This window comes from Notamacropus eugenii, chromosome 1 (genome assembly GCF_028372415.1).
Source record: "Notamacropus eugenii isolate mMacEug1 chromosome 1, mMacEug1.pri_v2, whole genome shotgun sequence".
Classification (NCBI taxonomy): domain Eukaryota; kingdom Metazoa; phylum Chordata; class Mammalia; order Diprotodontia; family Macropodidae; genus Notamacropus; species Notamacropus eugenii.
Window position 1 is genome coordinate 633738372 of NC_092872.1, and position 16538 is coordinate 633754909.

Below are 16538 nucleotides of genomic sequence, written 5' to 3' on the forward strand. Positions count from 1 at the left end.
CTACTGATAGTCAGAGACCTTGGGTTGGATCTTAGATAAGAAACCAGAGCTTAAAGGCTTATGTCTTTATTTTGAGAATAAATAATTCCTTTAAAAATGAACTAGAGGCATTAACTTCAGAATGTAAATATATCTCAGGGTATCACTGAAACCTAACAGAATGCAGTTCATGACTCATACACGGCAAGGGAAGGGCACATCAAATTCAAAGGGCATATAAGAGAGAAGAGGTGACACAACAGTATTATGCACGGAGAGGATATTCATCTGTTTGGAAATTCACCCAATCAAGGCAAGGGGGAGGGCATGTATACCGAATGGACAGAATGAAAAACAAAGGCAATTATCATGAGGGACAAAAATGGAAAGAGAAATTGATGACAGCATGAAGTTCATAATGCAATATAAAGAAAAACAAGACATCTGATTACACTGTATTCAAGAATTGGCTTAATGACCAAACCCAAAGAATAGTGATTGACAGTTTAGTTCAGAACCTTCTCTGGTTTGGCTTCATTTTGTTTATCAATCATATATAAAGGTTGTACATCTATATGGCTTATTTATCAAATCTGTGGATAACACAACGTTATTAAGTGTTGGGTAATACGCTGTCACAAAATAAGATAAATGAAAATATTTATCAGACTTATGCAACAATGGGCTAAAACTGAAGTTTTAAAGTTAATGAAGGTAATAAAATTAAATGAAAAAAATTCCATACTTGGGTCCAAAAAAGAACTGTACAAGTGTAGAACTACATACACAGAACTATAGCTGGAAAGCAATAGTTGTGGGGAAAGAAAATTTGGTGATTTTAATGGTCCACAAGCTCAGTGTAATAATGAAAATGGCTAGAGTAAACAAAGTGCCCATACTGTCATACTCTGCCCCTTGTTAAGACAATTTTGTAGCATTCTGTCCAGTTCTTGGAACTAACATCTTAGATAGGTCAGACAAGTATGTCAAGCCTGATGGAACTGAAGAGTTTGAAGAGACTTCGGTAGCCATTTAACCTCCATCTGAACAAGAATTCTTTCTAAAACATTTTCATGCCCAAAATGGTCATCTTGGCCCCGACAGAAAACCTTAGAATTAGAAGAACTTACTATTTCCTGAGGCAGACCAGACCATTTTTGGATAGCTAGTACTATAAGGAAGTCGTCCCTTACATCAAGTGTAAAATGTGTCTCTGTGCAACTCCTACCTACTGCTCCTAAGTCTTCCTCCGGGGGACAAACAGAGTAAATCAAATCCCTCTCTTCCATCAGAAAGCCCTTTGTTAAATGACAACTAAGTCTTCTCTATGCCCAGTTCCTTCAACCAATAATTTTTTGTCCTGTTGTCCAGCAATCTCCACATCTTGGTCATTCTCTTTTGGAAACGGTCCAGCTTCTCTATATCTGTCCTAACATATGGTGCCAAGAATTGAACTAGTAATCCACATGTGGCCCAACTGGGAAGAATATAGAGAACTTATCACCTCTTTCTTTCTGGACATGATACTTCTTAATGTAGCCTATGACAGTGTTAGCTTTTTTGCCTCTGTGTCACACCAATGACATATATTAAGCTCACAGTCCACTAAACTCCCTCCCCCATATTTTTCACAGAGAAACTGTTGTCTCTAGCCATGCCTCCCCCATCCAGTATTTGTGAAGCTGATTTTTCCAATCCAAGTTTAGGCAGAAGGGTAACCAGATGGTGAGGGGCCGTGGAACCATGCCATGCCAAAAGAAGACTGGTCTAAGGAACTAAAGATAATGAGCCTGGAGAAGAAACAAAAAAGAGGGACATGATTGCTGTCTTCCACACTGGAAGAGGGATTCAGACTCGCTTTTGTTTGTCCTCAAAGGGAAGTACTCAGATGAAGAGGTAGGAGTTTTAGGGGGATAGATTTCAGCTCAATATAAGGAAAAACTTGCTAAGAGTTAAATCTCTCAAAAAATGGCACAGGCAGCCTAGGATTGCTACTGCAGTCATCATGACTGGAAGTTTTTAACTGGAAGCTTAAAAGACCATTTTCAGGGATATCATAGGTAGTGTTCTTGCTGTGGGGAGAGTTTGGACTAGAAACACATGGGTCACATATAGTCCATAACAATTTCAAGCATGGCCTGAATTAGATTAACGTTTAGCTCCTGTCTGGTTTTAATGTGCCAATGTATTCATCAAAAAAGTGTAAATATGTGATTTCCTTAGGCGACAGGCGGCCCTCAGGGATCCTTATACATTGTGTTTGACATGACCTGACAAGATAATGAGTTCACTTAACAACTCTGCAATCTGATGATTCTATGGCTCTCAGATCCCAGTTTCTTGCTCTAAATGTTGGTTTGGGGTTGTTCACCAGGTGAGAATAACTCAGTTCTGAAGTTCCTGATACAACATAAAGAAAAACAAGACAAGTGATTATACTATATTTAAGACTTTGATTCTACTAGTTTATTCAAAGTTCAGAAACAAGGATCACCTAACATTATAGGTCTGAACTTCAAGTTATTAGGTACTTCTATCTATATGCACAGAGCATAGTGACACTCAAGTTCAATGATTTTAGAATGAATATTAGGATGAATAAGGAACGTTCTTTAAGTATGCAAAATGACTCAGAGACCTTTCGTTCAAGGATGCACTAACATCATGATACATTCAAATAAGGACCTTGATATCTAATACATTCTCCTACCATAAAAGCAAATCTTGAGATCAGAACTCTGACGCTATGATGAGGCAAACGCGATCACGATCCTCATTAGTCTACCTACCCCATTGCATTTCACAACATCTCCCCATTTATTTCTGTTCAGTTGCAAGCAAGGTTAAAAGACAAAGTAGACCACTCTGTGACAAAGTGAGCCACAGACCAATCTGGGGCCTTCCGTCAACTGGCAATCCATCCAACCCAGAGGGAACCCCATTCCTGGTGCTACAGCTCTGTAATCAGCAAGATAGGATAGAGGAGTGACAAGCTACATGGCCTGGGAGTGTTTAACAATTCTACCCCAAAAAAGGCTTGCCAAGTACCTCTGTTTCCATCTACTTTGTATCAGAAGAACTTATGGTCACCCTGCCATTTTGTTCTTAATGTATGTATGATGCAATAAGGTAACTGGAGAGGTTGAAAAGTCAAAAGGCAATGTTAAACAGTGCTCCCTGTGATATGAAAATGGATTCTTAAATGCCACACCAGTGAAGGACAAGATTTGACAAGTATTCCATGCTAGAAAGGCTTTGCAAATGGGAAACTATATATTTCTGTCATCTGAGGGCCAGCCAGGTATGCAATGGCTCATCACCAGAGGCCTGGCCACCAGCTGACAGATTTTTAGTCAGAATGATCCCAGCACATATCATAATGATTAACCTAAAAAGACAGTAAGACTTGGTTATAGGCCTCCATCTTCAGCTCCTAGGGAAAATGCATTCATCACTTAGCACAATGTTCTGCACACAGTAGGTACCTAAGAAATGTCTGTTGTATTAAAATGAGATGTCGCTATTGGAGGCAAGTATTCAAGTAAAACATTGCACTACTCTCCTCTTCACTGGAGTAGGTCCGAATTTTGCAAAGACCGATGCCTCACCTCTTGACACACAATCAGTCAGAATTCTATTGCTCCAGGATTTCTTCAAAGACTTTAATGGCATGCAGCTCTTGTACATTCAACACTTCTGTTCAAGTGATTCATGTAGGTATGAAGTACACTTTGGAAATATACCCAAAGGATCCTGTTTGAGCAATTGGAGGTCCTTGCTTCAGAGATATCTCGTCATCTCTGTTCCTACCCCCTATCGATCCATTTCCCCGTTCCTGCCTTCCCTTTTGCTCTCTCTCTGCCTTGGGCAATCTCTCCTCTCCTGCCAGTATAATTCAGTCCTAGAGAGAAAAGGTTACAAACCAAGAGGAATCTGGGAAATGGAAATACTTACGTATGAGGCAATGCATGTCTTGGGAATACCGTGAGTTATCAGGAATCGTGAAGTTTCCATCGCAAATGGCTACCTGACTCTCCCCAAATGGTAATGTGAAGTAGCATAATTTATACAACAAACAACCAAGGGCCTAAAAGACAGAGGAAAAAAGGATTGTTTTCACTCTGTAACAACTGAGCATGGGCTTCTTTCTATAACCTCCTCATATATAGTCTAAGAGGTTGGTTACTGCTATTGGAACTGGATGGGATCCTAAAGATCATATAGTCTAAGCTCCTTGATTTTAGAGGTTGAGATACACAGATAGGAAGTGATTTGCTCAAGGTCTAGCATGCACTAAGTAGCAAAGACAGGATTAACTCAGATCCTCTGACTTCAAATCTGGGAGGCATTCTACTAGGCCATATTACTATTTGTTTGTGGATGCACAGAGCCATAACTGGCAATTCTGGTACCCATAGCTATTAAGATGGGGTCAGGGCAAAGGGTGTGGAGGAGCTCAGCTGGGATGAAGCTAAATCAAGAGAGAAGCATATAATGTAGTACCTTCTTATTTTAACTATTTCTGTAACTAGGTGTTTTCATACTTCAGAAGGAGGGTAAGTACTATCAGTGCCTCCTAAATTTCAGCACCATGTGGCAAAGCCCCAGTCACTCTACCCTAGTCACAAGTCTGCAGGTATACAAACTAAGACACTAACAACTGAGCACCTACAAATTAGAATAATAATACACAGTTCTCTGGTACATTCAGACTTCCAAAGCTCTTTCCTCATCACCCCTCTGGGTGATAAATGGTGCCAACTTTATCCCCATTTTACAGATGAGGAAAGTAAAGTGAAGTGAGCTGAGATCTAAATCCAGGTTTCTTGACTCCAAGGCCAAGTACTGTGCTGCCCATCAAGTCAGAGCTGCAAATTACTCAACACATACCCAAATGTCAGCCTTTGTAGTGATAATCTTGCCACTATACAGGTTGACCATTTCTGGAGCTCGGTAGGAAAGCGTCGTGTACCTACAATCAGAAGAATCATTTCATTAAAGATGTCCACCATGCCCCATTTCATTGGCTTGCCAATCCTGTGGCAACAAAAACATTTCTATGTTTTATAACACAGACTGCAACATCTCTACTTCAGACAGATATGAAGATATATGTTGTGCAGAAGGGAGAAACTGGAATCGGGAGAAACTGGTATTCAAATCCGAACTCTGACACTTGCTAGCTATGTGACCTTGGGCAAATCACTCTACTTTCTCCAGGCCATGGTTTTTCTATCTAATAAAATGGAGGTATGATAATATTTGTGCTACCTACCACAAAAGGATATTATGAGCAAAGTCTTTTGTAAATCTTCAGATTCTATGACAATTAGCTATTATTATCATCACAATCACTAAGCTGTGGGTTTTTTAGGGCAAAATGTAAACTGGACCTTCCTTTTCAAACCAGCTTCCCCAGATGAGGCCTCAGGATGAATTTGTTATTCCAAGCTCTATCCTCCCTCTTCCTTTCCCCCAAGTCCTTCTATCCTGCAAGGCCCAGCTCTTCGTTTCTCTAACGATTCCAGCCCACACAGACACCTCTTTTTGAGGGGCTTTTGAGTCACAGGACCTTATCAAACACTGAGTTCAGTTATGATGGCTGTCATCTACTTAATAATAGCTCCCATTTCTATGGTGTTTATAGCACATGGAAAATATTTCCTCATAAAATGCTATCCACATCCAGAGAAAAAAATGGAGTCTGAAGGCAGAGCGAAGCATGTCATTTTCTTTTTTTGTTTGTCTTTTCTTTCTTGTGGTTATTCCCTTTTGTTCTGAATCTTCTTCACAACATGATTAAGTAACTGTTGCTGTTTCCCTCCCAGCCTGATGTCTTTCTTTTTCTTGGCCTCATTAAAGGGGCCATGCCCTGGCTACTTCTTAAACAGGCCTATTCAATGAATGGGAGTTACCTTACCCTAAGTGAGTACCTGCCTAGACCTTGGCCTAAAGGGGCCAAGGTCTCCCAGTGTATCCTGGGTCATCTCCAGTCATCCTGATGAGTATCTGGTCACTGGATTCAGATGGCTCTGGAGGAGAAGTGAGGCTGGTGACCTGCACAGCCCTCCCTCACTCAAAACAAAGTCAAGTGCAAGTCGTCATCGTTTCTCTGATGGCATGGTCTTCTTCAGCAACAAAGGATGAACACAATGTGGAAATATATTTAATAGGATTATACATGTATAATCTATATCAGATTGCTTGCTATCTTGGGGAGGAAGGAGAAAAAATTTGGAACTCAAAATCTTATAAAAGTGAACGATCAAAACTATCTTTATATGTAACTAGAAAAAACACTGTTAAGTGGAAATTTTTTTAAAAATTTAATAATATATTTTTAAAAATTTTGTCATAATGAACCCCATGAGGCAGACAGTGCAAGTATTATTACCCCATTTCACAGATGGGGAAAATGAAACCCAGAGAAACAGTGTTTTGCCCAAAGTCACATAACACTAAAGCTGGAATTAAAACCAAGTGTCTCTGTTTCCAAACGTAGTGCTTTCCCCCCATAACATAATATTTAGCACTTGATTATACACTGCCACACTATCCCATCTAATACACACACACACACACACACATACAATATTTACATATGTATATGTTTATACATGATTTCTGAGATGGTCAGGGACATTTCTTTCATTTTTTTTTTTTTTTTTTGTATTTCTTACAATATTTTATTGTAGAGCTAAGTACACAGTGGGCATTAAAAAAAAAAAAAAGAAAACCATCCAAAATTTCTTTACTAATTTGCCTAATTTAAATACTCTGATAAGTGATTTTATTCTATTTGTATCATTAGGCTTTAAGCCAAAGGCAGAGTATTTTTAAAAATCTAAAGAAAAAAACTTTTAAATTTATTAGTCTGGATTTCTCCACTAAATTAATGGGGAACTAACTGATAAACTAGTCCACAAAATTCACAACTGGAAGGAAACTTAGCAATTATATAGTCTGATTCCTCATTTATTTAAGACTAGGAAACTGAGAACCAGTGAAAGGAAATAATTTTCCTAAGCTCACATAGGTAACAGTGACACGAAGATTAGAACCTTAGTCCACTGATTCCAAATAGAGGTGTTAATCTGATCTTAAAAAAGAAGTCAGGCTTCTCTGCATTTCCATCTTTAATCCAAGAGACCTCTCCAAGTACGGGATTAGAGTACCTATATTCTTTGAAGTGTCTCTTACATCAAAACTGATCTGTTCTGTTTTCTTCTCTCTGAATTGAAACCTAGATCGTCAACTTCAAATCCCATGTCGTTTAGTACAACCTATTAATTCTTTCAAAAATGACTGCATTTTCTGGCAGGTGATCCTTTAAATCTCATAGTTACAGGATTTAACGATTCAACCAATTCATCACTCACACACACACACACACACACACACACACACACACACACACGCACACACACGCACACACACACCTCCCCCCAAACCATTCTCTTCCCAGCCCAGGCCCCACCCTCCCTATGCTCAAAGAGAAGCCACAGATGTGAGAGTAGAGCCAAGCCCCAAGGAAGGAGGAGGCTTACTTTTTAATCTCATCCTCTACCGCATTGACTCCCTCAGCTTGTGGGTTCTGGAATCTGTTGGTGGCACTTCCAAAGTCACATAGGACATAATGACCTCGGTCATGTAGCAGGATGTTTTCCACCTGAAAAACATTCCCCCCAATACCCAGTAACAACAGGTCATTTACATGAGGAAAATAAATTGGGTTCTAAAGCAACATCAGTGAAAGCATTTCTTCTGCTACTCTATCAGCGTGCATAAAGCGGAGGTCTATCCCCCACTAACCCTCTTAGCAAGGGTCTCAGAAGATGATCTGGGGAGACTGATAATATAAACTTAAACAAAAAAGAGGAAATAAAAGGGAAGGGAATTCACTGATATTTTCATATAGAAGATCATTTTAAAGATAATCCTATTCCTAAAAGTCATATTTACAAGAATTGCCCACATATACAAACTATCTCCCAAGTCTGAATCACCTCTGATTCTTAAATTACTTAACTTCTTTCAAAATATAACTCAGGAGGGAGTCTACCTACCAAAACAAATCCAGGGACTATATGAACACAATTACAAGGTACTTTTCGCACAAATAAAGTCAGATCTAAGCAAGTGGAAAAACATGAGTTGCTCATGGGTAGACCGAGCCAATGTAATAAAAATGACAATTCTACCTAAATTAATTTACTTATTTAGTGCCATACCAATCAAACTATCAGATAATTATTTTCTAGAGCTGGAAAAAATAATATCAAAATTCATCTGGAAGAACAAAAGGTCCAGAATATCAAGAGAACTAATGAAAAGAAATGCTAGGGAAGGTGGCCTAGCCCTACCAGATCTCAAATTGTATTATAAAGCAGCAATTATCAGAACCACTTGGTACTGGCTAAGAAACAGAAGAGCAGAGCAGTGGAATACGTTAGGTACTCAAGATACAGTAGTCAATAAATATAGCAATCTACTGTTTGATAAACCCAAGGACCCCAGCTTCTGGGATAAGAACTCACTGCTTAGCTTTTCTACTGCTATCCCCGGCACCTTAGTCCACTGCCTGGCACATAGAGTGAACTAAATTGATACTTTTCATTTATCCCTCTTGAAATTATCCTGTGTACACTCTTTACGTCTTTATCCATGTACACAGTATATCCCTCCAGGGGCAAGTAAATTCCTGAGAGCAAGGACGAATTGACTTTTGTCCTAGTATAGAGCCTTGAGCAAAGAAAGTGGTTAATATATGTTTGTTGAATTGAAGCCATTTTAAAGATTTTATAAGCTTTTTAGCAAATTCGTTTCTTTATCTTGACTTTTAAATACTTCCTACTTTGTTTCAAAAAAAACCACACAGAAGCAGCATAGTTTAAACTGGAAAAATGCCATGTTTGGAGGCAGAATTAAAAAATCCTGTTATTTACTATCTGTATGACCCTGGGCAAGTTCTCTTCCCAGTATGGAACAGGATTTCCTTAGAGGATATTCTCTTCTAGCTCTAAATCCTGTGGCAGTGTATTACTGATGCACTAAAATGGTTTAAGGAGGGGGGGCGGGGCAGCTACTTGGCTCAGTGGATAAAGCACTGACCCTGGAATCAGGAGGGCCTAAGTTCAAATCTGACCTCAGACATTTACTACCTGTGTGACCCTGGACAAGTCACTCAACCCTGACTGCCTCCAAAAAAAATAAAAATGGCCTGTGTGATCTATTTGCAAAAGGTTCGTGATTTTAAAAGCATTCATTCTCCTTTTTCCTGTTATTTTATTTGATAAAAACAATGGAAACAAAAAGTTTAATGGACCACAGAGAGAGAACAGTAAGTTCAGTTTACAATTTCTTGGGCAGGATCCTTCATCTTGTGGGTCTATGGAGATGGAGGTGGGATGGGGGATGATTTTCATTTCCTCAGAGTTTGGAAATTACTAGTGATTGTTTAGGAGGTACAGATAATGAAAAGTCCCAAAACAAGTGGGAGGAGAAGGCCCAATACTTGATTCCCTGCACTCAACTTTCCAAGTAGACAAGAGGCACAGTATGGATTCATGGAACTATAATGGGCCATAAAGATCATCTATAAAAAGGAAAACAATTTCTTTATAAAGTCCTATAGGAAAGCAAGCCATTGCTACATTTCTTCTGAGGGAGGGCAACCTGACCAAGATCATGAAGATAGTTGGTTTTACAACTTGCACTCCAATCTAGACTTTCCTAGCTCCTTTTCCATGAGCCATCAGCTTAGAGATCTACCAAAGGCCAGGTGGAAGGAGTCTCAGACTCCTCTAGTCCAACTCTTCTATTTTACAGATGAGGAAAATTAAACCAGAAGTCAAGAAGGCCATTTCAGAGTGAAAAAATCCCTGAACTTGAAGCCAGGAGACCTGAGTTAAAACACTAGTTTTGCCACTTCTGCCTCAGATAAGGCAAAGGCCCTTTTTGATTCCAACAATCTATGATCCTAAGTCTTCAAATCCAGGGTCCCTTTCACCACAGTATGCTGCCTCACCTGCAGGTCTGTTGGTATATCCTGATACGTTGGTTGGGGACCATGACCTTGGAAGTTTACATAACAATATTTGCTCCTGAGTCACTGGAAGTCATCAGTGAAGCAAACCAATAAATGGAAAGATCTTTAACTGCTTTCCCAAGAGAAGCACTTTTCCTAGTTTTAGCAGTACAATCAAACTGCTGCAGGCTGGGGCTTTTGTGATGCCTTTGCTTGGCTCAGGTCTTTTATCAGGGAGCAGGAGTTTTTGCTGACTGTGGCCTCTGAGGCAGATGCAGAAGCAATAACCATCATGAAGGTCAACTCAGGATCAGAGAGCTGAAAATGAATGAAACTCGGGCAACATCTCGTCATTTTAAGGAACGACTGGTGGTGGACCCTTTAAAAAGACAGATCCTTTTCATGCAGATTCAGACACACAGGCAACAAGGTAATACTTCGACCTGATAACTTTTCCTACTTTTCCCCAAAATGCTTTCATATCCATCCTCTCACCTATCCATTATAAACTGTGAGGTAGGTTGGGAAGGAATGGTTATGCTTATTTTATAGGCACAGAGAAATCAAAAGATTTACTAAAGGACAGTCAGCTGGTTTATAGCAGAGTTATAACTAGCTCCCAGATTTCCTGAATTCCAGCTCAATGTTCCCTCCATCATTCTTCTATCCCTCCTAAAGACCTCAGTTGCTCGTGAGAGAGAATAATTTTTTCTTGAAGAAAGCAGAAACAGAGCACAGAGATGCCCCTAGGCTCTCCAAGACTTGGCCAGCAGGGGCAAAGGCCTTAGCAGGTCCTCCCGGTTGGACAGACTCTTTGAGTACAGGGTTAGTCATGGCTCTTAAGTCTATATGAGGATCAATCTAAGTGCATGGAGACTCAGAGCAGGTTGGCCTCAAGACAATGAATTTTTCAGTTACAGGAACTAATAAAGGTCACATACTAAGGCAAAGAGGTAGCATTCTGTGTCAGTGGGGAAAATTCTTACCCTGGTGAAACCACGGGTTTTTGAACTATCAAAATTTTAAAAATGAAGTACCTAGAACATTTGTTCTCCTCGCTACCAACTACAAGCAAATGGATGCCTCTTTCTTTAAGTAATGTTTGGTTAACACCTCCTGTAGCCCAGGGATCATCTGTCGGCCAAATATGGCCCTCTGCACACTGCTTATTTTGTTGTATGGCCTGCTTTTATTTTAAAATATAAAAACTATTCTTAGGTCAGGCCCAAACAAAAACAAATGGCTAGCTGGATATGGCCTATAAGCTACCATTCAATGTTCCCTGATGTAGACCACCCATAGGAGTTAATACTTATCTCCTGCTTCAATTTTCCTTACAATATATTTATTTGTATACAAACTGTATTCTTCCAGTAGACTATAAATTGCTTCAGGGTAGATACTGTTTTGTTTCTGTCATTATATGCACAGTATTTTGAACAGAGTAGATGCTTAAAAATTGCATATTGAGTTGTACTGGGTTACTTACTGTTATATTAAGTCAAAATATACAGTTAGGTGGCACAAAAAAAAGAGTATTAGGCCCACAGTTAGGAAGACTCATCTTGATGAGTTCAAATCTGACCTCAGACAATTACTAGCTGTGTGATCCTGGGCAAGTCACATAACTCTATTTGCCTCAGTTTCCTCATCTGTAAAATGAACTGAAGAAGGAAAAGGCAAAATGCTCCAGTATCTTTGCCAAGAAAATCCCAAAAGGGGTCACAAAGAGTCAGACACTGCTGAAACAATTACACGACCCATTCTTTCCTATTTTTTCTACCTGTTGGAAGATTTCTACCCTCCTGGATCAAACAGAACAAGTCTACCTCATGGCAGTGTTTCAAATACTCTAGAATAGAAGAGTCAAATGTAAACAGAAAGGAGACCACATATTGACTTAGAAAACCACAAATATTATCTCTATTGTATTCTTATTTATTTTTGTGAAAAATTTCCCCAATTTTATTTTAATCACTGGGCCCAGTAAGCAGTTTTTCCAGCTACATTCTGGCTATGAGCTTAATGCCTCTCCCCTAAACTGCTGTTATATCCCTCCAGATATTCCCATTCCCTGACTAAATATTCCCCTTTCTTTCAACTGTTTTCTCAAAGGACATGATTTTAAGATCCATCTCCAGACTGGGCACACTCCTATGGACATACTCACTAATTTGCCAGCGTTCCTCCTTAAAACATGACTGTTGGAAATAGAACACAACCCACCTGAGGTGACAAAATAAAAGGGTTATTACCTCTCCCTTGTTCTGGACACTATCCCTCTAATTAACGCTGCCTAAGTTCACATGAACTTTTTGGGTTGCTACCCCCCAGTGCTGCACTGGTAGCCCACTGAACTCAGAGGTCTGGTTTAGTTTTAAGTAACAACATCCACCTTTCCTTTCTGAATTTGTTTAACAACTCTTTTGGAACTGAAAGATATGACTTTTATTCTGCCAATAATTCCAAAATCCCACTGAGAACTTTTTGAATTCTGAGTCTCTAAACTATTAGGTTGGCTATCCATCCCTCCCAGCTTCACAACAATCACAGAAGCCCAATGCTGGAAGGGATCTTCAGAGCCCACCTCATCTAACCCTCTTCTACCTATCCAACAAGTGATCCTTTGGCCTCTGCTTGAGGACCTCCAGGGAGAGAGAACACATTACTTAAGCCACTTAAGTCTACTTCTGGATAATAAATAAAGCCTAAATTTGTGCCTCTAAGAAATTCCTCCTCATTGCTCCTAGTTTTTCCTTTTGGGGTCAAACAGAAAAAGTCTAATCTCTTTTTCATGCGGCCATCCTTGACTTGAATATAGTGATTATTTTCTTTAAATCTCCTGTTCTCCAAGCTAAACATTATCACTCCTTTGAACCAATGCTCATATGGCATATTCTCAAAGCCCTATAACACTCTGGTTGCCTCCCTGGATTACCAATATCCTTCCTAAAATGTGATGTCCAGATAAATATGACAGTCCACATGTGGTAAAAGCAGAACTCACACTTCCCTAGTCCTTGATTCTCTGTCTCTCTTCCTGAAGCCTAAGATCTCATTAGCTTTTTTACTTGCCATATCATATGAATGACTCATAATAAGCTCACAGCCCCTAAAAACCCTCCTGTCGTTTTCATGTAATTCTCCAATGTAATATGGCTGCCATCTTCATTTCCATGCAAGTCGGTGAGAACAATGTGAAACAGACAAGGCCAAAGGTAGAGTCCCTTCCATAGCAAGCCATCCACCCAATCAAATGAGACAACCTGAAGTAGCCTACATTGTTATTTAGAGCGGCTCATTTCTTGGATCTAAACAAGTCACAATATGGTTAGAATCAATAATTTGATGTTTTAGATGTTGATGAAAACAGAGCAGGACACCAGAGTTGAAAAGTAGAACAGAATGACTTGTTTCAGTCTATTGAGTTCAAAATCTTAATGTTTGCCAGCGGTTCAATAAAAATAATTGGCAGCAATAAATGACTGGCAATGTTTCAGGCCTTCTGTCCTAAAAAGGGACTGGAAATATTAATTTAGTCACTAGAAAATGAAAGAGGACAAAGACCAGCCAACTTGTTTCCTCAGGGTTCCTTCTTCAGTACTTGAAGCTTGTTCTTGGAACAAGCACCTGGTACACAGTTAGTGCTTAATAAATACTTGATTGTTATAAAACTTTCTTCCTTTGCCTCCCCATTCTCTTGTGTACTGTCCAGATCCCAAAGGTTTTTAAAGACCCATCTTCACTGTGAGAGCTTTGCTGATAATGATTTTTCCTCTCTCCCTATGAACTCCTGTAGAATTCATTTGGTAATTAATCATATCCTGCCTTGAATAGAGTGCTATAAACATAACAGTCCCCTAAATAAATATTTGCTGTTGAAAGTATTTGTTCAAGGTAATTCCAGGATAAAGTGTATCCTAATTCCTTATTATCTTTGTTTTGTGAATCTCAGATCCAGCTCTGGGGCTTTCAGGTATGGTCTTGCCAAGTATGTGCTCTATTTCTAGAGATCATCTGCACATTTTCAGGACATTAATGAGCACCTGCTTTCATCAATGTCCTCCACTGATGCCTCATTATGGCACTGAAGTGACACTGGAGTTAGGTGTTGCCAGTGGGGTGTGAGCTTTGGCATGTCCTACTAAACTGGAGAAATTTCCAGTGGAGGGCTGCTGCTGGACTTTGTGCCTGCGCAGGAGGTTCAGTCTAGCTAGCTTGGAAGTGGTTCATTACTCAGGGTGAGGGAGGTCACTTGATGATGAGCTCAAAGGCTGTAGCAACTCATAACAACTCATTAACGAAGGTAAGGCAGGGCTGGGATGTGGCTGCTCATAATGGTTGTTAACATTTTGTAATGGGTAAGTGTTTGAAGTAGTCCATCACTGCTTACATCCAGGACTCTAACAGCCCATGGACAATGGAATGAGCTCAGAACTAAATGAGAGGAAAAGAGAGGACTACACTGCATCTGAAAATTATAACAGATCTCCAAATTATATAACAAATTCAAGCTGTACTTTCAAACAAAAACTCATCTTTTTGATATCAATATTCTTCCAGCAAACCTCCATAGCTATGACTCATATATTGAACACTGTCACTGAAAAAAAAATCAAAATTATGGTAGATTCAAAGGGCAACACAGAGATCCATGATGGGCATAAATAGGCTGAAGCATATTGCCAGTGATAATCTGCTCAAAAATGAAGTAAAAAAATCAATCAGAAAATGTATCACTGGAAAAGAATGTGGGCTGGTGAAATAACAGGACCAGGACATAGCTCCTGGTGCTCTTCTGGTACTCCACAGTGTTAAAGGCCTAAAGGAAGGCCCCTTCTGTTTCGGACAGATTAGTTATGGTGGTTTATGGAAAGATGTGGATGACTCATGCAGGGGCAGAAGGTGAAGACAGGCCACAATATGTATCAGGAGATGGAGTTCCCACATCAAAAAGATCCTAGATGCAATAAAGTCTCAAAATATACTGACCACAGGGAACAGTATGAAGGAAGAGTTGATAGCACCTGGTGACTTATTAGATGTGGGGAGTGAGGAGTCTGCCTTGATTCAAGAAGAACTCAGAGGTTTTGGACTTGATCTAGGATCTAACTGGAGAAAAATTGGATGTATGGCTACTTTGTTAGCTAGATTCTCTGACTCAAGAGATGCTACAATTGTTATTACTGCTTAAAACCCTCAGCCGGTTGAGATTTTGTGGTGGCTGACCTTATCACTTTCTAAATCTGTCAGCTTTGGAAAGTCACTACAGTTATCTCCCCAGTACAGCTTGTAGTTTTTGCTAAAAGTTAAAGAAGCCTTACCTCACTGACCTTCCCCTATTCGTTGAACTAAGAGAATTTAGGCAGCTCAGGTACTAAAAAGTGATTACTGCTGAATAGGTCAGGTAAAATACATGTTGTAAAGTCCTTCTCTTCCTCCACTATCTTTTTTTAAGTAGATAAAATGGGCTTCCTTATCCTATTGCAACACACAAAATCAATTTCTCTTCTTTAGGGAAAGAACTTTTCAGATTGGTGGGATCTATCAGTTAGTCTTCAGTCCTTCAAAAGCCTGAGAACTCCCTTCAATGATGAGAGGATTATATTCTGAGGTGGAATATATGACTATATGACAAATAATCATGGAATTAGATAGTCTGTAATTCTCATTCTTTGTCAGTCAAAGAATATCCTTTTCTCATCTGAGGGTATCTAACCCCCACAAAATAACAACAATAAATCAAATAAAAATAACAACAATTAAAATTAAATCATCATAATAATAGCTTGCATTTCTATAATGCTTCAGGGTATACATGGCACTTTACAATTATCTCATTTTATTCTCTCAACAATCCCTGGAGATGGGTGCTATTATTATCTCCATTTTACAAATGAGGAAACACTTAGGTGGTCAGAGGTTAAGTGACTTGCTCAGGGTCCTATCTGTCATATCCTGCATCTTAGAATATAATCCTTCTTGGAGATTTCATGATGGAAAGGAGTTCTTGGGCTGTGGAGGGCAACATCAGCTTAGCACAAGCTCTGGCAGATCTTGCCAAGCTGGAAAGGCTATGAAATAGCATGGGTATGGACTGTGTGCTTATTCTACAAAGACTAACATAATGGAGTGTAGAAAGGTTTATGACAAGCATGCTGTCACTGCCATGGATTGATTTTAGCCAGAGCAACTCTTGAGAAGCTAAAAGTATACCCGTATAATCCCAGATTGTTGTAACACTGGGCAGTAGTACCCTAAAATTTCTTGTATTTGCAGAATGCTTTTGGCTTTTCAAAGAACTTTCACATGACTGCTCCTCCTAAATGGTACTCACAACAATTCTGGGCTTTGAGAATAGAAGAATATCACCTTCCTCTCTCCATCACTCTGAACTTTATCAGGTGTGGAAACTCCCTCCACTCCACTCTGGTAACTTTATGTATTAGAGACTGGGGCCTTGAGAACTTAAGTGGCTTTTCTAAGGTCCCAGCCAGCATGTATCAACAGCACAACTTGGAAAGAGATCTTT

At 39.5% G+C, this 16538-nt stretch overlaps 1 protein-coding gene across 19 annotated transcripts in view; it reads right to left on the bottom strand.

The window, feature by feature from the left end:
* Nucleotides 1-16538, bottom strand: part of AAK1 (AP2 associated kinase 1) — a 335873-nt gene that overhangs the window by 111608 nt on the left and 207727 nt on the right. For all 19 annotated transcript variants that reach the window (XM_072635329.1, XM_072635330.1, XM_072635338.1 and 16 more), the window contains 3 exons: nt 7527-7648; nt 4870-4951; nt 3934-4066 (listed from right to left, as the gene is read on the bottom strand). In XM_072635329.1, the coding sequence (XP_072491430.1) occupies nt 3934-4066; nt 4870-4951; nt 7527-7648 (337 nt within the window). The remainder of the gene's footprint in view (nt 1-3933; nt 4067-4869; nt 4952-7526; nt 7649-16538) is intronic.